The following is a 25694-nucleotide window of genomic DNA, read 5'->3' on the forward strand; positions in this document are numbered from 1 at the left end:
CAAATTGCTGTGTAGAAAAATGTTTCCTCATGTCACCTCTGGTTCTTTTACCAATCACTCTGTGTCCTCAGGTTACCGGCCCTTCTGCCACTGGAAACAGCTTCTCCTTATTTACTCTATCAAAACTGTTCATGATTTTGAACACCTCTATCAAATCTTTTTTTAACCCTCTCTGCTCTAAAGAGAACAATCCCAGCTTCTCCAGTCTCTCCACATAACAAGTACCTCATCCCTGGTACCATTCTAGTAAATCTGCTTTGCACCATTTAGTTTACATTGCCTCCCCTCATTCTTCCTGCCAAAATGTATCACTTAACACTTCTCTGCGTTAATTTTCATCTGCCATGTGTCTGCCTATTTCATCAGTCTGTCCATGTCTTACATAAGAACATAAGAAATAAGAGCAGGAGTAGGCCATACGGCCCCTTGAGCCTGCTCCACCATTCAATAAGACCATGGCTGATCTTCGACCTCAACTCCACTTTCCTGCCCTATCCCCATATCCCTTGATTCCTCTAGAGTCCAAAAATCTATCTAGCTCAGCCTTGAATATACTCAATGACTGAGCATCCACAGCCCTTTGGGGTAGAGAATTCCAAAGATTCACAACCCTCTGAGTGAAGAAATTCCTCCTCATCTCAGTCTTAAAAGCCCGACCCCTTATCCTGAGACTATGCCCCCTGGTTCTAGACTCTCCAGCCAGGGGAAATAATCTCTCAGCATCTACCCTGTCAATCCCCCTCAGAATCTTATATGTTACAATGAGACCTCTCATTCTTCTAAAATCCAGAGAATATAGGCCCAATCAACTCAATCACTCCTCATAGGACAACCCTCTCATCCCAGGAATCAATCTAGTGAACCTTCATTGCACCACCTCTAAGGCAATTATATCCTTCCTTAGATAAAGAGAACAAAACTCTGCACAGTACTTCAGGTGTGGTCTCACCAAGGCCCTGTACAATTGTAGCAAGACTTCTTTACTTTTGTACTCCAACCCTCTAGCAATAAAGGCCAACATGCCATTTGCCTTCCTAGTTACTTGCTGTATCTGCATGCTAACTCTCTGGGCCGGATATTCTGACTCGCACGGGTGTGTACGCACCCATAGGGGCCTCGCAAGTGTTGGTTTCAGGCATGCAAAGCGCATGCGCTCAAACCCGGCACATCCATTCTGTCAAGAATCTGACAGATCCTCCGCCTGCCCGGGAGAAGCGCGTCCGCAGGCAGGGAGTTCCGCTTTCTGCACACCTCCGCTGTAAAGTCTGTGTGTTCTAGTTGTAATTAATAACACACCGGCTACAAGCTTAAAGTTCAACAGGTCTTTACTGGTTGGAGGTCAGAACGATCTGCAATACATCTTACTACACAGTGCTTATATACCGGTGGTCACCACCGGTATTACGTATACAGCAGCCAGAGAAAGTAGTACATCTCTTAAGGTGGAACAGGCTTAAGTTCTCTTAAGGTGGAACAGGTTACATACACCACATCCGCCCACTGAAAACCTTTAAAAATCTTATGCCTGGTAAAAACAGGGGATGCCCTAGGCCGAGATGATTGGTCTCCAGCAACCACAACAGTCTTCCTTAATGCCAGGTATGACTCCAGCCACTGAAGAGTTTTCGTATGATTCCCATTGACTTCAGTTTTAGTAGAGTTCCTTGGTGCCACACTCTGTCAAATGCTACATTGATGTCGAGTGTAGTCACTCTCACCTCACCTTTGGAATGCAGCTCTTGTATCCATGTTTGGACCAAGGCTGTAATGTCTGGAGCCAAGAGGTCCTGGTGGAACCCAAACTGAGCATCAGTGAACAGATTGGTGAGTAAGTGTCACTTGATAGCACTGTTGATGACTTTTCCCATCACTTTGCTGATGATTGAGAGTAGGCGAAAATTGAATGGATTGGATTTGTCCTGCTTTTTGTGGACAGGTTATATCTGGGCAATTTTCCACGTTGGGTAGATGCCAGTGTTGTAGCTGTACTGCAGCAGCTTGGCTAGAGGCACGGCTAGTTTTGGAGCACATGTCTTCAGCATTACATCCGGGATGTTATTGGGGCCCATAGCTTTTGCTGTATCCAATGCACTCGGTCGTTTCTTGATATCACATGGAGTGAATCAATTTAGCTGAAGAATGGCTTCTGCGATGGTGGGGACCTCAGGCGGAGGCCGAGAAGAATCATTCACTCGGCACTTGTGATGCAAGATGGTTGTAAATGCTTCAGCCTTCTCTTTGGCATTGACGTGCTGACGATGGGGGTGTTCATGGCGCCTCCTCCGCCCATTCATTGCTTAATTGTCCGCTACCATTTGTGACTAGATGTGGCAGGACTGCAGAGCTTTGACCTGATCTGTTGGTTGTGGGATTGCTTAGCTCTGTCTATCGCATGCTGCTTCCATTATTTAGCATGTATGTAGTCCTGTGTTGCAACATCCCCAAGTTGGTACCTCATTTTCAGGTAAGCCCAGTGCTGCTTCCTGCGTGCTCTTGTACGCTCCTCATTGAAGCAGGGTTAGTCATCTGGGTTGATGGAGGAGTGAGGGATATGCAGGGCCATGCGGTTACCGATTGTGATGGAATATAATTCTGCTGCTGCTTATGCTGCACAGCACCTCATTGATGCCCAGTTTTGAGCTTCTAGATCTGTTCTTAATCTATCCCACTTAACATGGTGGTAGTGCCACATGACACAATGGAGGATGTCTTCAGTGTGAATGTGGGACTTGGTCTCCAAGGACTGAGTGTTGGTCACTCCTACCAATACTATCGTGGACAGATGCATCTGCGACAGGTAGATTGCTGAGGGTGAGGTCAAAATGGTTTTTCCCTCGTGTTGCTTCTCTCACCATCTGCCGAAAGCTCAGTCTGGCAGCTGTTTCTTTCAGGACTCAGCCAGCTAGATCAGTGGTGGTGCTACAGAGTCAGTCTTGGTGATGGACATTGTAGTCCCCCCAACCAGGGTATATGCTGTGCCCTTGCTACCCTCAGTGCTTCCTGCAAGTGGTGCTCAAGATGAAGATGTACTGATTTATCAACTGAGGGAGGGTTGTAGGTGGTAGTTAGCAGAGGGTTTCCTTGCCCATATTTGACCTGAAGCTATGAGACTTCATGGGGTCCGGAGTCAATGAATACTCACAGGGCCACTCCCACCTGACTGTATACCACTTTGCACCCATCTCTGGTGGGTTGTCCTACTGGTGAGACAGGACATACCCAGGGATGGTAACCGAAGAGTCTGGGACATTGGCTGATAGTCATACTCTCAGAATCATACCTATGTCAGGTTGTTACTTGACTAGTCTGTGGGCCAGCTCTCCTAACTTTGGCACAAGTCCCAAGATGTTAGTGAGGAGGACTTTTCAAGATCAACAGGGCTGAGTGTGCTTTTGTCGTGTCCTAATTCAATGCCTAAATTGCAGCCAAGTGGTCTGTTCAGTTGTATTCTTCATAGTGGTTTGATACAACTAATTGGCTTGCTAGGCCACTTCAGAGGGAGGTTAAAAGTCAACCATATTTGTGTGGGACTCAGGTCACGTATAGGCCAGACCAGGTAAGGACGGCAGGTTTCCTTCCCTAACAGGCATTAGATTCCTGCTTCTCAGGAAGTGTCCCCCTCGCTTTCACAACCGTAGTCATCACCCCCTCCTCAAAACCCCACCCTCGACCCCTCTGTCCATGCAAACTACTGCCCATCTCCAACCTCCCTTTCCTCTCCAAAGTTCTTGAACTTGTTTACTTCACCAAACTAAATCAGGGGAGCATTGATGTCACTTGAAAGAACTGTGAAAAAAGCATAGCATTAGATTGCTCTCTTGACATGAACCAAGCTACAATACAAATAGCTATCCAATTCTAAATGGCCTTTTACATGCATTCCATTCAATTCACCAATGAGATCAACATCTTCTACTGCTGTAAGATTAACTGAAGGGGAAGCAATCAGTAAATGACTTTGATCATTTACTTAAGTTTTAAATGTCATGATAATGAAAATTATCTCTAATGCCAGTTATTTTTTGTGGTACACAAGGTCATTTTGTCTATCTAAATGGACACCAGGTGATATGAAGTTATATTATTTTCTCTCTGTTAGCTTTACTGGTGTTTGGGGAGCAAAGGTCCACAAATCCCAATCTGAGGAGACTGATTTGCCCAGTTGAGTGCACTTCTAATGCCACATTAATTCCCATTGGTCAGGGCTGAGTTAAACTAATACAGTTTCAGTGAGCTGCATGTTAATTGAGCTTTGACACAACAACCAAGAAGTCCCTTCTCCATCATGTATACAGATAGGATCAAACAAATTGCTGCTACAATTGACATTCCTCACTCGAATCAAGCCACTTTAGGCTAAATTCCCACAGTTCTATCGACTGCGTAACTTATTTGCCACATAGTTAATGTGTCCTGCATAGTTTGATTCAGAAACATTTAATTGAAAATCACTATGGCACAGACTCATTCTTCCAACAGAGCAACAAAGTACACTTTTTCAGTTTAGTTCAGTGCAGGGATAAAGTAATCATCATTTCTAATTTCAGTATCAATTTGTTAATTTACGCTCATTTAAGAAGTTCTCAACTCACAATTTTCTTCCCTTTTTGTTCCCTTCTCTTCTAAAACCATGACTCATGCTGATGGAGTGTCCCAAGGGCACTGTCTACTATATGATACCTAGCTTAAATAGCCATTCTTCATTGCCAAGGCTTGGGTGGGGGGTCTGCAAGTGATGCTAGGGGTGGGGGTTGGACATCCCTGACATAGGTCAGTTGTAGTGAACATTGCTGTCTCAGCTGAGATCAGCAGACTCCGCACAGACAAAGGATCAATCCTGTATCCTTCTGTACTGTACCATGTATGTGGTTTAATACTTAACTGTTTGGCATATTTGTCAACTGTGCTGTTGTAGGAGCTAAAATATTTGTTTTAATGGGCTTGCTGTGAATATGTAGTGTGGCCATATGGAGTACATTTTGTTAAAGAATTGCCAATATGCTTCACTTATTCCTCAAATACTGCAGCCACAAATGGTATTCCAGCTTTTATTTGACATTTTTTTAAAAAATATTCATTCTTGGGACGTGGACATCACTGGCAAGGCTGGCGATCCCTAATTGCCCTTGACAAGGCGGTGGTGAGGCACCTTCTTGAACTGCTGCAGTCCATGTGATGAAGGTGCTCTCACAGTACTGTTAGGTTAGGGATTTGCAGGATTTTGACCCAGCGACAATGAAGGAATGGTGACATATGTCTAAATCAGAATGGTGTGCGATTTGGAAGAGAACTTGGAGGTGATGGTGTCCCCATGCACCTGCTGCCCTTGTCCTTCTAAGTATCCCTTTTTCACTAGCAAGAGAGGAGTGAGAAGTCAGATAATGAATTACTTAGATTGCTGTCTTGGTCTACTGTTGACCAGGAATCTTTTCTGCTTGGATCCCCATTAGTAATGTACTGGAAAGGGGAAGAGAATTGCAAGGTTGCCGTGAACATTTATTTTTGAGAAGCCTGATGTTGGATGAAAATCTCAGTGCTCCACACATTTTGTGCACTAAGGGAAACAGGACCCCACATCCAGGCTCACACATGAAGAATGGCTATTTGGACAACTTAACCGATGGCTACCAGAACCAGCACAACCCAACTCCTCTCAGGAAAGGAATGGAGAAAAGGGGAACAAAATGAAAAGAAAAGGCACAAAATCCCTTTCTTAGGACTAGATTTGAAAAACCATGCACTTTCTAGGGTTCGCAAATGAAGGATGGTGTTAGATCCGTGATTCTGAGAGTATGATGTTTTTCAATAACCACACAGATGCTGTAACTTAACAATCAACAGGTATTTACTGGAGTAGGGTAGTCTCAAGACTGGGGTACAGAGGCATGCTCAAGGCTTATATACAGGTGTGGTCACTGCCGGTACTACAGTATACAGGAGCTGTAAAAGTAGTTGGCCTAGAAATTCAGTTTGGGGCGGCCAGCTCGCTCGCGCCCAGAAAGTGCCGCTGCGTGCGGAGCCACTTGCGCCCGCCGGAAATTCAGTTTCAGCACCCCAACTCGAAGGCGGCCGCTATTCAAGGGTTTCGGCGCCCCCGCTTGGGGCGCTGAAACTGAATATCGGCGCGCTAGGTGCCACAGCGCCACCCGCTGCGGAGTGGCAGGCTGCGGTACTGCAGGCCTTCCTCCCTCTCTTAAGGGGGAGGTGCCTGCAACAGCGAGATCGCCGCTCACTAGTGCCGGCAAATGAGCCCGGCACCGCGGAGAAGTGCCGGGCTCCCGGAAAACAGCCGGCAATGCCACGGGGGGGGGGGGGTGGAGGAGGCCGGGGAAGGAGGTGCGGGCAGGCGGCCGCCCGCACCTCCGCCTTAACTCGCCCCACTAACGCTACAGGACGGCCCCGTTTTCTGATCGCTGTTTGCGGCCGCTGCGGAAGAGGCGGCCGCAACTAAATATGGCGGTCGGGCCGGTAGCGGGGCGGTAGCGGGGCACTGCGCACACCGATGACGTCATCGGTGGCGGCGCAGCGCTACTGGCTAATGCCGCCATTACTGCAGCGCTGAATATCGGCGAAAGCTCAGCAAGTGGCGCAAAAGCCCTCTTTGGGCGAAAACTGGGCGCAAAGCCTACTGAATTTCTAGCCCGTTCTCTCTTAAAGGTACATACACTACAGATGGCAACTTGGAAAAGGTTCTAGAGAGCAACTGGCTCCCATGAAACACCTTCAGGGAAAGTGGGGAGTAAATTGGAAAAAACAAACAGCATCTTTTAAAGGCTTACTCTGTGACCTTGGTGTTTAATCAGTCTGGGAGCCATATATTGCCTCATACAGACTGGATAGACTGAAATTGTCACTTAATTATATGTTAAAAGTCAGACTTCCAAATATCTATGTGAACAAACTATGAATGGCATTGCTTTTTTTTACATCAGTAAACAAAGCCTGATTTGTAGACCATATGTGACACAAAAGTATGTAAAGATATAGTTTTCTTTCTGATCAGTTGACACAGGCAGCAGTTTCTAACTTCCCAGCAAAATACCAGGAGCCACAGGCTTTTTGGGTGCCTGGAGCTAATGTATCTCAGTAATGTTGCTAAAGCTCTTTTGGGAGGGAAGAAATCTGTGCCTTCAGAGCATAGGAAGCAGTCCAAACATTTTATTGTTAGTGACCTATTACCACAGCGAGACGATCAGAAAGGAAAGGTCTGCCAATATTATTGTATGAACAATGCATGTCAGATTGTTTTTATACTTTGTATTCTCTGGAAGATATTTTGTCAGATCTCATGAATCATGCTTTAATAACACCCCATGGCATTCCAGTAGTCCCTGTACAGCTGGAACGTGAACTTCATTTTAAACACTAACAGCAGTGTTATTACCTTCAGTCAGAAAGCAGAAGATTCCTCTCATTTACAAATAAAATTGCTCTCTTTTAATAATTAGCAATTTGCCTTGGAATTAGAAGTAAACATGATCATGACTTCTGAATAATCGTCAATGCCAGTGAAATCCGCACAGCAATGGAAATTCACAGCCTCATACAATATAACTGTTACATCTGTAAACAACGGAAGGGGAAGAAACTTTGTAAAAAGAAAATATTTGTTCAGCATGATGTATCTTGGAGGGTAGTGTCGTCAGAATATCTCCACTGGTTCAAATGTCGTCCATGCACCTGTATTAGAATATGATATTAATCATTTCTAAAATTAGCTTTTATTCTTTCTTTCCTCACAGATATTGATGAGTGTTTAGTAAATAACGGCGGGTGTGACCATTTCTGTAGGAATACGGTTGGAAGCTTTGAGTGCAGCTGTCGAAAAGGCTACAAGCTGCTGACAGATGAGCGATCCTGCCAAGGTAAGACTCCATCCACATTATGTTTCGCCTGTCTTGTCTTGTTCGCTCATTGCTGTCAAAAATGAGGTGACTTACCAAACATCTAAGGTGGTGATTCTACTCCTGGAAACCAATGTTCAAAACCCAGAGACAAATGATGCTTGTTTGCTTACACTAAAGTCTTCCAAAGAACTTAACAGTTCATCTTTGCCATAATGTGAGTGGCAGGTTATAGCCAGGTGCATACTACAATGAGATTTCTAACACCTGTATTAATTGTGACATGTACAGCTCGAGAATATAAACTGATGGTTTATGTTAGTTTGGAATTCAAAGGAAACATTTATGTTGGCATTTTGACAAAAAGACAACAAGAGGTTAGATTTTAACTTTCATGGCTAGGAGGAAAACTGGCAGTAGATGATCAACCTTCCATTATACACCCCGCCAGATTTCCTTTTCCATTGACGCACCCTGATTTTCATATTAAAAGGGCCTACTGTCTGAAACTGGCAGGGGCTCCAGCCACGCAGTAATAGGCCTCTTTCAGGATGGTGCCAACCAGATTGGAAGTGGCAATAGGGCGGTCAGTTTTTCCCCATGATTTTTGGGGTGCTTTCACCCTGATTTTGCCAGGCAGAGCCAGTGACCATTCCTGCCCCCCCCCCCCACCGGCCACCCCCCCCCCCACCCCCACCAGGATCTTCCTGACACTAGACTCTGGGAGTAATGCTAAGCAGCATCTTTTAGAACAGAATGAGTTAAAAAAAGACTTGCATTTATATAGCGCCTTTTACGACCACCGGATGTCTCAAAGCGCTTTACAGCCAATGAAGTACTTTTGAAGTGGAGTCACTGTTGTACAGGAAACTTTGGTTTATCTGGAGGTTAACTGTCCGGAATGCTCGAGCCACCGGCAAAAATTAGGAGCCGTTTCGTTAGTTTTTTTTTCTTTTCGTTGCTTTTTTCTCAACAGACAAGCTCTGCAAGGTCTCACTGAAGCTGTTGCTAAGCTACAGAGACGCTACAGAGACGCTTGCAAGGTACGGCCGACTGTTTAGAAGCTGTTGCTAAGCAACAGGGTTTGTTGCCAGATACGGAGCTCAAAATCTCCGTATGTTTCAACATTAGCGCTGGTTTGTCCGGCAGTTTTGAGGGAACAGCAACAGCTCGGTCCCGTCGGTGCTGGATAGCACAAAGTTTCCTGTAATGTGGGAATCTAATATTATGTGAGTGAAGTTCTGTTATTTAAATCTGTTGTGCAAGTTAATGAACCAGATAAGCAATAATGTCATTAGACGAGAAATGTCTTTGAAGATAAGTATGCGAAGGATTTTTCTTGTAAATGTCTACTTTTTTTTCTTATTGCATATAAGTTTGGAAACCATACAATTGAATTGTGTTTACTGTGAGACCATATTAGAGAGAGAAAAGTATCTTTGCAATTCCCTCTGTCAGCCAAAGTGGGAGACTGGAGTCTTGTGCCAATTTTGGCTCCAGCTGAAACTTTTAATGGCTCTAGACGTCTAACCAAGGATTGCTGAAGTGACCCATCAGTAAAATACAATCCCTTGTGCAGGGTCAAAACCACTTGGTAGGTTTATGCTGACCCTTCCTCTGCTCCTTGCTTATGAGTTAAATAAGTCGACAGAATTCATATGTTAAATTCTTAGCTCCAAATCTTTGCAATGAAATAACAAGTCATCTTGACAAAATACTTCGGAGCCAAGCAGCAAATCTGATTGGCTCCAAGCTCATGGCTTGATATTTGCTTGGCTCCAGCTTTGGTTTTTATTTACTGCTCATAACTGTTAGCCAGGTGTTGCATTTCAAAGATAAAATATTAATGTTGCAAGTGCTAAGCATGTCAAATATAAATTCACCTCTTGTATCAATTCAGTGTTGGTCTTGGCTCAGTGGTAACACTCTTGCCTGTGTCAGAAGGTTTAGGTTCAAGCCCTACTCTAGATCTCAAACGCATAATCTAGGCTGATAGGTCAGTGCAGGACTGAGAGAGTGTTGCATTATTGGAGGTACCAGCTTTTGGGTGCGATGTTAAGCTGAGGCCTCGTCTGCCATCTCGGGTGCATGTAAATAACCCATAGTAATATTTGAAGAAAAATTGTCTTGGCAAATGTTTTTCCCACACCTACACCAGAAAACACAGATTAACTGGTTATTTATGTCATTGCTGTTTATTGTACTATGCTAAGCACAAATTGGTTGCCACTTTTGCCTGCATAACAACAGTGAATGTACTTCAAAAAGTAATTAATTGGCTGTAATGCATTTTGAGTCATACTGAGGGAGTGAAAGGTGCCATATAAATGTAAATTCTTTCTACTTTCTTGTAGTTAAAAGTACTGCCAACTAACTCTGGCACTGCATTTTTTGAAACCGTGCTTTGCAATCAAACAAATCCTAAAACTTTTACCATTACTTTTACCATTACAAAGCAATTACTTTTTATTGTGTGATTATAGTTCGCAAAGTTAAGGGTTACTGTGAAATATTAACTCCACAAATATTTCCCATTATGTGGCATTTTATCGTGTTTCTTGATCTTGACAGTTTTCTATTTGAAATGTAGCTAAAGCCCATTGCTGAAGTAATTCTACTTTGTATGTCACGCTCCCTTCATGTAGCATTGGATAATAGATGGCTGGAGCTGAGTTACAAGGCAGTAATTCTGTCCTTCATATTTGCATCATAAACCATGAGAATAAAACTCAAAACCATTGCAAAATCTGAAGACTGAATTAGCTACTTAAGATTGACATTTGTTACTTTTTCCACAATATAAAACTGTTTTCAATTTAGTTTAAAATTTACTGTTCTATAGCTAATATACTGAGTACTGTAGGGATGGTATAATGTAAGTGAAAGGGTAATAAAGATGATTGTGAGATTAGAGCTGCAGTATATTGCACCATGTGACTGTTACTATAGTAATATGAGAGTTTGTTCCCCAGTGGAATATAGCAATGTGCTATGCACACTCTGGGCTCGATTTTGCCAGGCCCGAGGAGGCGGGATTGGAGACATGTGAGGTGGTAAAATCGCAAAAAATGGTGGGCGGGCCCGATCGCACCTCCATCCCGCCTCCGAGCAATTTTCCCACATGCGTGCTTTCTGACCCCGTTTCCATCCCACCTCCAAGAGGCGGGATAGGCCCTTAACAACAACTTAATTGTCTCTATAATCCCATTTTGAGAGGCCTCTCTGATTTTACCACTTTTCCCACCTGCTGCACGTCTCCTCTGGAACACGCCAGTGAATCCTGGCGGCCTCACAAGCGGACTGCTTACTAACAGCTGCAGCTCCACCATTAAAAAGGAGTTTTCAGCAATCATCATTTTCAGGTGGCAGAACTTTGTTGTTTCAGGTCTGGGGGAACTTTTAGCAGGCTTACCCATTGTTGTGGAAGTTTGGAGCCTGACACCCATCTCGAGTGTGACCTCCTGGGAAACCCCTCTCGCCACCTTGACTGAGCGCTTCCTCAACTGAGGCATATACCAGAAGCATGGGAACCATTTATTTCCTTTCCTCCTGGACATCAGATTCGGACAAAGACCAGCCGTGGCAGCAGCAGAACCATGAACAACAGCACCACCAACAGCAGCAGCAACAACAGGAGTGCCAAGCTGCTGCTCACCTACCTGAAGCTGCACAGGCCAGAAGGCGCCAGCGCGCGACCGCATTGCTGCCTGGGATGCAAGGGACGCACTCATCTTGGCTATATTTGCTTAGCCTGCACAATCAAACACTTTGGCCTCGCACCTTCTTATCAGATCATCGACAATGGCCAAGAACCTGTGGATTCCTATCACTCTGACCACCATACTGACAATTGCAAGTCGCCCTACGCCCTCAATGTGGAAGTCCCATTTGCGAAATGACACACGCCACAACTGCAACAGTTTGCCATCAGAATTTTTTATGACAATAAGCAACTGATGGCATTTTAAAAATAAACACAACATTACACCCAAGTGACTACCCTTGTGACTACTTGTGCATTCTCTTCCTCTTACGCATGCGCCTACGTAGTGCTTCCCCTGTGGCTTCAGCAGATGTGGAGGCCCCCTGCTCACTTTCTTGCTGCTCCTGTCTCGACACCTTTGGCGGGCATCCTCTGGGGTTGCAAGCCTGTGAGGGCTTGGCAACTGTCTGCTGCTCCTGCGGCTGTGCAAGGGTTGAGACGCTGATCTCAGTTGGGTGGGGACTCTGGTGGTGCTCTGACCGAGGAATCTGCAGTGGCATGGTCGTGCGAGCGCTTGGAGAGGAGCCCCCACTTCCTTGTTGTATGTCACCAACATCCCTCTCATGGGTCAGCCCCACTTCAGAGCTAGCAAGTGGCTGGACAGCACCTTGGTGCACTGCAGGGGAGCCATGAGGACCTGTTTCTGCACTGGAAGTCCTACTCCAGAGGACTTGCATGAAGGGCTGGTTTGTTTGCTCAATAGCTGACCATCGCTCCTCAAGAGATGTCAGTCTATTCTGAACAATTCCGATGTTTTCAATACCCTGGCGACTAAGCTCCTCCATGGACGTAGCCATCCTCTCCTCGACCGTAGCCAGCCTTACCATGGAGGTTGCCATCCTTTCTGTGGTGATGCGTTCATGTGCCAATGCCTCCACAAAGGTTCTGCTCATGTTAGCGATGGACTCCTCCATTCACTCCACACTCACAGCGACCCTGGAGACAAAACCTGCCAGAGACTCCTGCACCTGTTCCTGGAGTTCCAGCACCGCCCTCCTGGATGGACCCGGAGGCATAGGGTCAACATGCAGAGGAGCTGAGCTGGGAGAATCCTGCGCCCTCCGACGAGGACTCTCCACTGCTGTCCCTGTCTCCACCATCTGCTGATGCTCGCTTGTGAGCTGTGATACACCAGGTGACAACTCTACTCTATGTCCCGAAGGTCCCACCGAGGTGTGAGTGTCTGCGCTGGTGCTGGGTGCGCTTAATTCTGCTGGCGCAGCGCCCTCAGAGGTTGCAGCTTCCGCTGAAGAGCCTGGAAGCTCAGGCTCTTCCTCCTGGACAGTGGGGATGGGGGGCTGTCGATGGTCCTGTGGGGGAGTAAAGGAAAGAGTTAGTGATGTGAGGTCAAGGTTACATGCACATTGAATAGTGCAGATGATCATAAGTCAATCTGTAAGAGCATCAGATTCATTATCAGTGACTCATGCAATGTCAATGAGAGACATGCCAAACTATTCTGTCACCAGCTTGCTGTGATGCGCCTGCCTGTCCGTCCCCCACTTGGGAATCCTCCTCGATCCCGACAATTTTCAGGGCCGCCTCCTCTGTGGTGGTGAGCTGGGCTACTGAGGGTGGCCCTCCTCCTGTCCTCGCTCTTTCCCTCTTATTGTGGGCTCTCTTTTCCTGCAATGAGGGACACAAGTGGAGTTTGAGTGAAAATGAAGGAGTGAGTGTAGAGATTCCATAGCATAGATGCTTAGAAGGAGACAAAGGGCCCTCCCTGTGTGTTGTAAGCTGTCATTGCATCACAGTGACAGAGAGTGTGAGGGCTGCATGGTCGAATAGTTAAGTGAATGTGACCATAGAGAGAGGGAATGGGTAAGGGTGCAGGGATGCAAGTGTCAAGTGGGATGTGGAAGAAGAGGTTGGCAAAGCAGAGTGCTGGTGAGGAGAGGCGATGGGGATCAGATTGAGGGTGATGGGAAAGTCATATTCACTTTTCCTGTGCGGAGAAGGTCATGAAACCTCTTCCTGCATGGCAGCCAGATTCTGCAGCACATAGAGATGGAGTTGATCTCCTGGGCCACTTGCAGCCACACAGCTTTAATCTGCTGGGGTGGCTTTTTTCTCCCCGAGGAAGGGAAGAGCACCTCCTTATTAGATCTTGCTCCCTACACCAGAGCTTGGAGGGAGGGCTCATCAAAGCGAGGTGCACACTTTTGCTTGCTGGTGGACATGGTCGGTAAATGAAGTCCTTCATACAATGTTCAAAGCGTTTCCAGTCTCCAGAAGAAGCAAGGCTGCTTGCAAGCCTTAAATCCAGCAGCACTGATGATGTCATCGGAGGTGACTTTCAGGATGGAAAGACTAATTGGGCCAGGGGTTCCCACACGCTGGAAATCAAGTGCCCAATTAGGGGAAAATCGCACTTTTTCCCCACTTCACATCGGAGTCGGGTTCCTGACACGAAAACCATCTGACACGCCCCAGCTCGCCCCAATAGCAAAGTCCAGCCCTCTATCTATTACTGTACATTTTTCTCATTGATAACAAGCAACCAGTACTTTTTATTACAGGATTACATTTTTTGCAAAGCTAACAGTTATTGTGAAAAATTAACCGCACAGATATTTCCCATTATACCTTTTATACCTCTGGTCAAAACAAACTGTTCTCATTTATTTAGGACACTGTGTTGGCATGATCTCTTTTAGCTGAAGAATATTTATTGTAAGACTGGCAGTTCTTCTATAAAGGCTGTCTTGTAATATTAATGAAAATTAAAAGTACTAATTTTCTTTCCTGCCTTTGTTAATCTGCCTTGCAATCCTCCTCAATGCTTTTGCCTTTTTAATTTTTTTCATGATACTGTAGGAATGTCTAGTTCCTATCCAAAAGACTGAGGTCCACTCAGGCGATCAAATAAACGAGGTTTAATGAAAACTAACAGAGTTTAACGGATACCTACAGGAGAGCATCGAATATAGGTCTAGTCAGTTCGGAGGCTCCATGAGGACTGCTTGGGCGGTCCCGTGGTTGACGTCATGATGTCATCACATTTTTCTCACCGGTGGGGGATCACGTGATGAACGGCGTGACGTCATCGCATATACCCGCGCTATTAAAGTGATCGCGCTCTGTACATGTAAACAGTGAAAACAAAGATACAGACTCAGGCTGTAGCTAACATATTATTAAAGGGAATTATATACAATTTATCGGAGTCCCTTAGTGGCTCCGCCACATGCGTCCCCCAGAATTGTCTTTAATAGCAAAAGTAAAACGGCGAGGAGGCCTGACAAGCCTGTCAGATCGACTTCTGTAGCCTGGAAGTGAAAGCTGATGGACGGCGGGCGAGCTGGCGGGCGGTTGCGTTTGATCTGGCACGGCGACTGTGGGTGGTCAGGCATGTTTCGGCGGTTGTGCGATCTTGACTGGGCGGTCAAGGTCCAAGTGAGCCGGCTTCAACCGCTCAACCGAAATGTGGTCCGGTTTACCTCCGATATCGACCGAAAAAGTTTTGTCTCCCGGCTCTATCACGCGGAAAGGACCAGTGTAAGGGGGTTTGAGCGGATTCCGATGAGCGTCGTGACGGATAAACACATAGTCGGCGTTCTTCAGCTCAGCTGGGACGTGGGAGCTCTGCAAGCTGTGAGGTGACATAGGCACTGGAGCGAAACTTCTGGCCGACTCCTGGTGGCTGATGAGCTGCTGGGATGCGGACCATGGCTCTGTTGGAGTCGGAAGGAAATCCCCTGGTACGCGTAGCGGCTGGCCATATACGAGCTCCGCCGAGGACGATTGAAGATCTTCTTTTGGCGCCATACGAAGACCCAAAAGGACCCATGGAAGCCTGCCCACCCAGCCCGCGCCTTGAAGGCTGGCTTGCAGTGCGGCTTTGAGCGACCTGTGGAATCGTTCGCGCAGGCCGTTCGCCTGTGGATGGTAGGCAGTGGTGCGATGTAGCTTGACGCCGAGCCCCTGAGCCACAGCGTTCCAGAGCTCAGAAGAAAACTGCGGCCCACGATCAGACGAGATGTCCGCCGGTACCCCGAAACGGGCGACCCAAGAGGAGATGAATGCCCTGGCGACGTCTGTGGAAGTGGTGGATGACAAAGGAACCGCCTCCGGCCATCCAGTGGTGCGGTCCACCATTGTAAGAAGATGAGTACACCCGTGCGAAGGCGAAAGTGACCCCACCAGGTCCACATGCACATGATCAAACCTACGTTCCGGAACAGCGAAAGTGGCCAATGGAGCCTTGACGTGACGCTGCACCTTGGCCTTTTGGCAGACCACGCAGGTGTTGGCCCAGTCGCGAACATCCATGTGCATGCCCCGCCACACGAATTTGGACGACATCAGCCGTTGCGAGGCCTTCATGCCAGGGTGCAACAACCCGTGTATGGCGTCAAAAACTTTCGGCACCAGGCGACCGGCACGATAGGGTGAGGATCTCCTACGGAGACGTCGCAGAGTAGCGTAGTGCCCGCGGCCTGGAATTTGATGTCGGCCGCTTGGAGGTTAGAGGGGTTGGTTCTGTAAGATTGGACTTCCGGATCCGAGGCTTGATCCGCAGCCATGAGGGCATAGTCGATGCCGAGCTGGACTGCATGAACGGTCGCACGGGAGAGGCAATCCGCCACCAGGTTGTCTTTACCGGACACATGCTGAATGTCAGTGGTGAATTCTGAGATAAACGTCAACTGACGTTGTTGCCGAGCTGACCACGGTTCGGCGGTCTTGGCCATAGCGAACGTTAATGGCTTATGGTCCACAAAAGCCATGAACGGACGTCCCTCTAGCAAGAACCGGAAATGGCGGATGGCCAGAAAAAGGGCCAGCAACTCCCGGTCGAACGTGCTGTACTTCCGTTCGTTTCGCCGTAGTTGACGGCTGAAAAACGCCAACGGTTGCCACGTCCCATGCACCCACTGTTCCTGCACTGCGCCGATGGCGTAGTCTGATGCGTCGGTGGTAAGGGCGATGGTGGCACCTGGCAGTGGGTGCGCCAGCATGGTTGCGTTGGCTAAGGCGCCTTTTGTGTCGACGAACGCCCGGTCCATGTTGACCGTCCAGCTAATCGGATCCTTGCCGGACTTGCCCTTGAGGGCCTCGTACAGGGGCTGCATGAGCAGAGCTGCATTAGGGACGAACCGGTGATAAAAATTTACCATCCCGAGGAACTCCTGCAGGGCCTTGATGGACTGTGGGCACGGGAACGAAGTAACTGCCTCCACCTTCGTTTGCAGGGGAATTGCACCGTCCGATGTGATGCAATGGCCTAAGAAATCAATCTGCTGCAGGCCGAACTGGCACTTGGCCGGGTTGATGATCAAGCCGTGTTGACTGAGGCATCTTAAGAGGGTGTGTAAATGGCAGATGTGCTCCTCTTTACTAGTGCTGGTGATGAGGATGTCGTCGAGGTAGACGAATAGAAACTTGAGGTCCCGAAGCACGGAGTCCATCAAGCGCTGGAAAGCCTGTGCAATGTTCTTCAATCCAAACGGCATCTGCAGAAATTCAAACAGGCCGAATGGGGTGATGACTGCAGTTTTCGGGACGTCTTGCGGGTGTACGGGGACCTGGTGGTAGCCATGTACATGGTCGACTTTTGAAAAAATGGTATTTCCCGCCAAATGGGCAGAGAAATCCTGAATATGAGGGCTCGGGTACCGATCAGGAGTAGTGGCGTCGTTCAGGCGTCAGTAGTCGCCGCAAGGCTGCCATCCGCCGCCAGGTTTCGGAACAATGTGGAGAGGCGAAGACCAGGGACTATTCGACCGGCGAATAATCCCTAGCTGCTCCATCGTGTCGAACTCCGCTTTCGCAGCCGCGAGCTTGCCCGGCTCGAGGCGCCGGGCCCGTGCGTAGACCGGGGAGCCAGTAGTGGTGATGTGATGTTCGACACCATGTTTCGTGGCCGTGGAAGAGAAAGTGGGTCTGGTCAGGTCTGGGAAATCTCTGAGGAGGCGAGTGAAGTCATCCGGAGGTGGGAATGCACAGGAGACAGTGCGTGACATGGCGTTACCACGATGGCACGGGATGGAGTGAAAAGTGGCCGCATTGATCAACCGGCGGTGCCGTACATCCACCAGGAGGCCGTTGGCGCACAAAAAATCCGCCCCGAGGATGGCTTGAGAGACTTTGGCCGTGATGAAATCCCAGTAAAACCGCTGGCCGCCGAAGCACACCTGGACCTGCCGTTCCGAAGGTCCGAATGGCCCCGCCATTAGCCGCCTCGAGGGAGGGGCCGTGCCCCCCCGGCTTGTAGATCAAGATTTGACGCGGGTAGGATGCTACACTGCGCCCCGGTGCCGCAGAGGAAATGTCGACCAGATAGGAAGTCGGTGATGAAGAGGAGTTTTCCGGAATTACCGATTGCCATCGCAGCCGCGGGGCGCTCGTTATAACCGGTCCTCTTTCGACAGGGTTGCTGCTGTTATTTTTTGAGCGAAAAGCTGCAGGGAGGGCGGCAGCATCTTGCTTTCGCGTCAAAACGGGCGTGGTAGAAGCACAACCCCGCAGGCTGAGGGGCTGGAGCAGCGTCTGTGGGGGATGGGCACCTCGTGGCAGCGCAGTACTGCTGTGCCACCATGAAGATCTTGTCCGCTTCGGCAGCCAGCTCTGCGCAGTCTGTGACTTCCGACCTGGCTAGGGCAGCCTGAACTTGCTCCGGTAGCTGGCTGAGGAATAGCTCCCTGAAGAGGAAGCATTCCGGTTCGGAGCCCAGGAGCGTGAGCATTTGGCTCATGAGCTCGGACGGCTTGGAGTCCCCGAGGCCGGGCATAGCGAGCAGCCGGCGGGCGCGCTCCGACTTCATGAGCCCGAAGACCTGTAACAACTGCGCCTTTATCGTTTCATACTTGCGATCTTCTGGTGGATTACCAAGCAGGCTGACGATCCGCGAGGCTGTGGCGCTGTCGAGGGCGGAGACCACGTAATAGTAACGGGTCTGATCCATAACGATGTTTCTGATTGCGAACTGGGCTTCAGCCTGGATGAACCACGCGGCTGGCTGTTACTCCCAGAACTGTGGTAGCTTCAAAGCAACGGCGTTCGATTCCATGTTCAGTAACTTCTGTGAAAACCATTCGCAAAAGTTGGGGTCACCAATGTAGGAATGTCTAGTTCCTATCCAAAAGACTGAGGTCCACTCAGGCGATCAAATAAACGAGGTTTAATGAAAACTAACAGAGTTTAACAGATAACTACAGGAGAACATCGAATATAGGTCTAGTCAGTTCGGAGGCTCCACGAGGACTGCTTGGGCGGTCCCGTGGCTGACGTCATGACGTCATCACATTTTTCCCGCCGGTGGGGGATCACGTGATGAACGATGTGACGTCATCGCGTTTACCCGCGCTATTAAAGTGATTGCGCTCTGTACATGTAAACAGTGAAAACAAAGATACAGACTCAGGCTGTAGCTAACATATTATTAAAGGGAATTATATACAATTGATCGGAGTCCCTTAGCGGCTCCGCCACCATACTTCCTTTGCTTGTTTCTTGGCATTGATAAAGACTTGCAGTGTCAGCCATGGTTCAGTGGGTAGCACGCTCACCTCTGAATCAGAAGGATGTGGGTTCAAGTCACACTCCAGAGACTTGAACATAAAATCTAGGCTGACATGCCAGTGCAGTACTGAATGAATGCTGCGCTGTCAGAGGTGCTGTCTTTCAGATGAGACATTAAACTGAGGCCCCATCTGCCCTCTCAGGTGGACATAAGAGATCCCATGGCATTATTTCAAAGAAGAGCAGGGGAGTTCTCCCTGGGGACTTGGCCAATATTTATTCCTCAACCAACATCATAACCTCATTGCTGTTTGTGGGAGCTTGCTGTGTGCAAATTGGCTGCCATGTTTCCTACATTACAACAATGAGATTGATACATTACCGGAGAGAGGAGTGGATTGTTACATTACCGGAGAGCGGAGTGAATTGATACATTACCGGAGAGAGGAGTGGATTGTTACATTACCGGAGAGCGGAGTGAATTGATACATTACCGGAGAGTGGAGTGGATTGTTACATTACCGGAGAGTGGAGTGGATTGTTACATTACCGGAGAGAGGAGTGGATTGATACATTACTGGAGAGAGGAGTGGATTGTTACATTACCGGAGAGCGGAGTGAATTGATACATTACCGGAGAGAGGAGTGGATTGTTACATTACCGGAGGGAGGAGTGGATTGATACATTACCGGAGAGAGGAGTGGATTGATACATTACCGGAGGGAGGAGTGGATTGTTACATTACCGGAGAGAGGAGTGGATTGATACATTACCGGAGAGAGGAGTGGATTGATACATTACCGGAGAGAGGAGTGGATTGATACATTACCGGAGAGAGAAGTGGATTGATACATTACATATGAACACATGAATTGGGAGCAGGAGTAGGCCACTCGGCCCTTCGAGCCTGCTCCGCCATTCAATAAGATCATGGCCGATCTGATTACTCCACATTCCCGCCTACCCCCGATAACTTTTCATCCCCTTGCTTATCAAGAATCTATCTACCTCTGCCTTAAAAATATTCAAAGACTCCGCTTCCACTGCCCTCTGAGGAAGAGCGTTCCAAAGATTCACGACCCTCTATGAGAAAACATTTCTCCTCATTTCTGTCTTAAATGGGCGACCCCTTATTTTTAAACAGTGAACCCTAGTTCTAGATTCTCCCACAAGAGGAAACATCCTCTCCACATCCACCCTGTCCAGACCCCTCAGGATCTTATATGTTTAAATCAAGTCACCTTATCTTCTTCTAAACTCCAGCGGATACAAGCCTAGCTTTTCCAATCTTTCCTCATAAGACAACCTGTCCATTCCAGGTATTAGTCTAGTAAACCTTCTCTGAACTGCCTCCAACTCACTTACATCCTTCCTTAAATAAGGAGACCAATACTGCACACAGTACTCCAGATGTGGTCTCACCAATGCCCTGTATAACTGAAGCATAACCTCGCTACTTTTGTATTAAATTCCCTTCGCAATAAACGATAGCATTCTATTAGCTTTCCTAATTACTTGCTGTACCTGCATAGTAAACTTTTGTGATTCATGCACTAGGACACCCAGATCCCTCTGCATCTCAGAGCTCTGCAATCTCTCACCATTTAGATAATATGCTCCTTTTTTATTCTTCCTGCCAAAATGGACAACTTCACATTTTCCCACATTATACTCCATCTGCCAGATCTTTGCCCACTCACTTAACTTATCTATATCCCTTTGTAGCTCTTATGTCCTCTTCACAATTTATTTTCCTACCTATCTTTGTGTCATCAGCAAATTTAGCAATTATACCTTCGGTCCCTTCATCCAAGTCATTTATATAAATTGTAAAAAGTTGAGGCCCCAGCACTGATGTTACCCCACTATTCAAAAAAGGTGGTAGAGAAAAAGCGGGGAATTATGGACCGGTAAGCCTGACATCAATAGTGAGGAAAATGCTAGAGTCCATTATAAAAGATGGAATAGCAGAGCACTTGGAAAGCAGTGACAGGATCGGACAAAGTCAACATGGATTTACAAAAGGTAAATCGTGCTTGACTAATCTACTGGAATTTTTTGAGGATGTAACTGGTAAAATAGATAAGGGAGAACCGGTGGATGTGGTGTATTTGGACTTTCAGAAGGCTTTCGATAAGGTCCTGCATAAGAGATTAGCGTGCAAAATTAAGGCACATGGGATTGGGGGCAAGGTATTGACTTGGATAGAGAACTGGTTGGCGGATAGAAAGCAAAGAGTTGGAATAAACGGGTCGTTTTCCGAGTGGCAGGCAGTGACTAGTGGGGTACTGCAAGGATCGGTCCTAGGACCCCAGCTGTTCACAATATATATTAATGATCTGGACGAGGGAATTGGATGTAATATCTCCAAATTTGCAGACGACACAAAGCTGGGTGGGAGGGTATGCTGTGAGGAGGATGTCGTGAAACTCCAGTACGATTTGGACAGTTTGGGTGATTGGGCAGAAACATGGCAAATGCACTATAATGTGGATAAATGTGAGGTTATGCACTTTGGTGGCAAAAACAAGAAGGCAGACTATTATTTGAATGGCAATAGATTGGGAGAAGGGGAAGTGCAAAGAGACCTGGGTGTTCTTGTGCACCAGTTGCTGAAGATAAGCATGCAGGTGCAGCAGGCGGTTAAGAAGGCAAATGGTATGTTGGCCTTCGTAGCAAGAGGGTTCGAGTACAGGAACAAGGATGTCTTGCTGCAGTTGTACAGGGCCTTGGTGAGACCGCACCTTGAGTGTTGTGTGCAGTTTTGGTCGCCTTATCTGAGGAAGGACGTTCTTGCCATGGAAGGAGTGCAGCGAAGATTCACCAGGCTGATACCTGGGATGGCAGGAATGACGTATGAGGAGAGATTGTGTCGATTGGGCTTATACTCACTGGAGTTTAGAAGATTGAGAGGGGATCGCATCAAAACCTATAAAATTCTGTCAGGCCTGGACAGACTAGATGCAGGAAGGATGTTTCCGATGGCCGGGGAGTCCAGAACCAGGGGTCATAGTCTAAGGATGAGGGGTAAGCCATTTAGGACTGAAATGAGGAGGAATTTCTTCACCCAGAGAGTGGTGAACCTGTGGAATTCTCTGCCACAGAGGGCGGTGGAGGCCAGTTCATTAAATATATTCAAGAAAGAGTTGGATATATTTCTTAAGGCTAAAGGGATCAAGGGATATGGGGAGAAGGCAGGGACAGGGTACTAAATTTGGATGATCAGCCATGATCTTATTGAATGGCGGAGCAGGCTCGAGGGGCCGAATGGCCTACTCCTGCTCCTATCTTCTATGTTTCTATGTTTCTATGATCCCTGTGGCACATCACTCGTTACATCTTGCCAATCAGGAAATGACCCATTGATGCCTACTCTCTGTTTCCTGTTAGCTAGCTATCCATCCATGTCAATATGTTATATGCTTTTATTTTCCGCGATAACCTTTGATGTGGCACCTTATCAAATGCCTTCTGGAAATCTAAGTACAGCACATCCACCAGTTCCCCTTTATCCACAGCACATGTTTCTTCCTGAAAGAACTCCAAAAAATTGGTTAAACATGATTTCCCTTGCACAAAACCATGTTGACTCTGCCTGATTACGTTGAACTTTTCTAAATGCCCTGCTATAACATCTTTAATAATAGCTTCTAACATCTTTCCTACGACAGATGTTAAGCTAACTGGCCTATACTTTCCTGCTTTCTGTCTCCATTCCTTTTTGAATAAAGGAGTTACATTTGCTATTTTCCAATCTAATGGAACCTTCCCCGAATCTAGGGAATTTTGGAAAATTAAAACCAACGCATCAACTATCTCACTAGCCACTTCTTTTAAGACCTTTGGATGAGGTCCATCAGGACCCGGGGACTTGTCAGCCCGCAGCTCCAATAATTTGCTCAGTACCACTTCCCTGGTGATTATAATTTTCTTGAGTTCCTCCCTCCCTTCCATTTCCTGATTTACAGCTATTTCTGGGATGTTACTTGTATCCGATATAGTGAAGACTGATGCAAAATACCTGTTCAATTCAACTGCCATCTCCTTATTTTCCATTATTAATTCCCCAGACTCACTTTTTATAGGACCAACGCTCACTTTGTTAACTCTTTTCTTTTTAAAATATCTACAGAAACTCTTACTATCTGTTTTTATATTTCTAGCTAGCTTTCTCTCGTACTCTAATTTTTCTCTCCTTATTAATCTTTTAGTCATTCTTTGCTGTTTTGTATATTCTGTCCAATCTTCTGGCCTGCCACCCATCTTTGCGCAATTATATGCTTTTTCTTTAAGTTTAATACTATCTTTAACTTTTTTATAGTTAAACACGGATGGTGGGTCCTCCCCTTGGAATTTTTCTTCCTTGTTGGAATGTATATATTCTGTGTATTTTGAAATATCCACTTAAATGTCTGCCACTGCAACTCTATTGACCTATCCCTTAACCTAATTTGCCAGTTCACTTTAGCTAGCTCTGCTTTCATGCCCTCATAATTGTTAAGTCTGTGTGTTCTAGTTATTGTTAATAAGAATCACTGCACACAGACCACAAGAATAAATTCAACAGGTCTTTACTAGTCGAAGGTCAGGCTGAACTGCCCAATAAATCATTACACAGCACTTATATACCGGTGTGGTCACCACCGGTATTACAGTATACAGCAGCCAAGATAAAGTAGTGCATCTCTTAAAATAGTTCTCTTAAAGGTGGAACGGTTACATACACCACAATCCTCCCTTTTTAGCTTAACAGTATATATTCCCCATTTAACATAACATAATAACATATATACACAACTTCATGTAAAAACAGTTCACAGATTCAGTCTCTGAGGAGGCCTCCTGATCCGAGATGGATAACGCCTTTCAGGGGTATCTGGTTCTCATTGCTGGGGTGACTCATCTAGTTGATCCCCTATGGATAGGACATCATCATCAGGTATATTCACTTCTGAGGTAGATGCTTCAGGTTCACTAACTTCCTCCACGGTTGTCTCTGTCGTAACCATGGGCTCGACCCTTGTTCTCGATCCCACCAGTTGGTCAGCATGACGTCGCATTACGTTTTCACCGACATCTACCGTGTACATCAGGGGTCCTTGTCTGGCCCGAATTGTTCCAGATTGCCATTTCTCGTTTTTATTGTCCCTGGCTAACACCGGTTGTCCTATTTCAAAACTCCGAGTGGGCTTGTTATTGATATGCTGGAACTGTTTGTTTTCGACTTCCCTCCGCACATTTGGTTTTAACAAGTCCAACCTGGACCGCAACCTCCTGTTATAGAACATCATGGCAGGACTTTGGTTTGTTGTTGCATGGGTGGCGTTTCGATATGCCAGTAGGAAATTGTCCACCTTGTGTTGCAGTGGAATCTGATCTTCGCTCATGGCCTTTATTGCCTTTTTGAACGTCTGTACAAACCTCTCGGCCAGCCCATTTGTAGCTGGATGATATGGGGCAGAGGTATAATGTTTCACCCCATTCTTCTTCAGGAATTTCTGGACTTCCTCTGACATGAACTGTGGTCCGTTGTCTGAACATATTTGCTCTGGCAATCCATTTCTTGCAAATATCGTTCTTAGCACCGCGATCGTCCTCTCCGAGGTAGTGGTAGTCATTTTAATCACTTCTGGCCATTTAGAATGTGCGTCCACCACAATTAAAAACATGGAGTCCATGAATGGACCAGCAAAGTCAATATGTACACGTTGCCATGGGGTTGAAGGCCATTCCCATGGATGCAGCGGTGCAATTGGAGGTGCATTTTGGACTTTTTGGCACCCTGAGCAGCTTTTCGTCAGATCCTCTATCTGTTGGTCGATACCCGGCCACCACACATAAGCCCTAGCAAGGCTTTTCATCTTGACTCCCCCCAGATGACCTTCATGTAGTTCTTTTAGAACTCTCTCTCTTAACTTAGGAGGGATAATCACCCTTGTTCCATACATCAATGTTCCCTGACAGATGGACAGCTGTTCTCGTCTTGCTGAGAATGCCGGTAACAGTGGATCACCATGGGCTGGTCATCCCTTTACTGTCAATTCGTAGACCCGGGACAGTGTCGGGTCATTCCTAGTCTCCCTTTCAATATTTGCATTGGTGACAGGTAAACATTCGATGATGGTCGAGTGAAATAACTCCACCGGGTCAACCGTCGGTGCCTCCTCCTCAGTAGGTAGTGGCAGGCGCGACAGCCTATCAGCATTACCATGCTGCTTTGTACCTTTGAATTCTATCTGATATTGATGTGCCCCTAGGAAAAGGGACCATCTCTGGAGCCTCTGTGCTGTCATCACCGAAACACCCTTCTTAGGGTTAAAAATGGATACCAACGGCTGGTGGTCTGTCAGCAGTGTAAACTTCTGGCCCTGCAGGTAATGATTAAACTTCTTTACTCCCCACACAAGGCTGAGAGCCTCCCTATCTATCTGAGCATAGTTGCGCTCAGCGGAGGTCAATGATCTGGATGCAAATGCGACTGGCCTTTCCAAGCCATTTGGCAACTTGTGTGAGAGTACTGCTCCAATACCATAAGGAGAAGCATCACAAGCTAAACGAATAGGTAGCGTTGGGTTGAAGTGAGCCAACACTTCCTCTGAGATGATCAATGCCTTGCTTTTGC

The 25694-nt window shown here is 47.0% G+C and overlaps 1 protein-coding gene across 2 annotated transcripts in view; it reads left to right on the forward strand.

Moving 5' to 3' along the window:
• Positions 1–25694, forward strand: part of scube1 (signal peptide, CUB domain, EGF-like 1) — a 489492-nt gene that overhangs the window by 338785 nt on the left and 125013 nt on the right. For both annotated transcript variants that reach the window (XM_086008801.1, XM_086008802.1), the window contains one exon: positions 7743–7865. In XM_086008801.1, coding sequence (XP_085864927.1) covers positions 7743–7865 — 123 coding nt within the window. The remainder of the gene's footprint in view (positions 1–7742; positions 7866–25694) is intronic.

Source organism: Somniosus microcephalus, chromosome 16, assembly GCF_052327205.1.
Source record: "Somniosus microcephalus isolate GS21.2 chromosome 16, FLI_Smic_1.0, whole genome shotgun sequence".
NCBI classification, from domain to species: domain Eukaryota; kingdom Metazoa; phylum Chordata; class Chondrichthyes; order Squaliformes; family Somniosidae; genus Somniosus; species Somniosus microcephalus.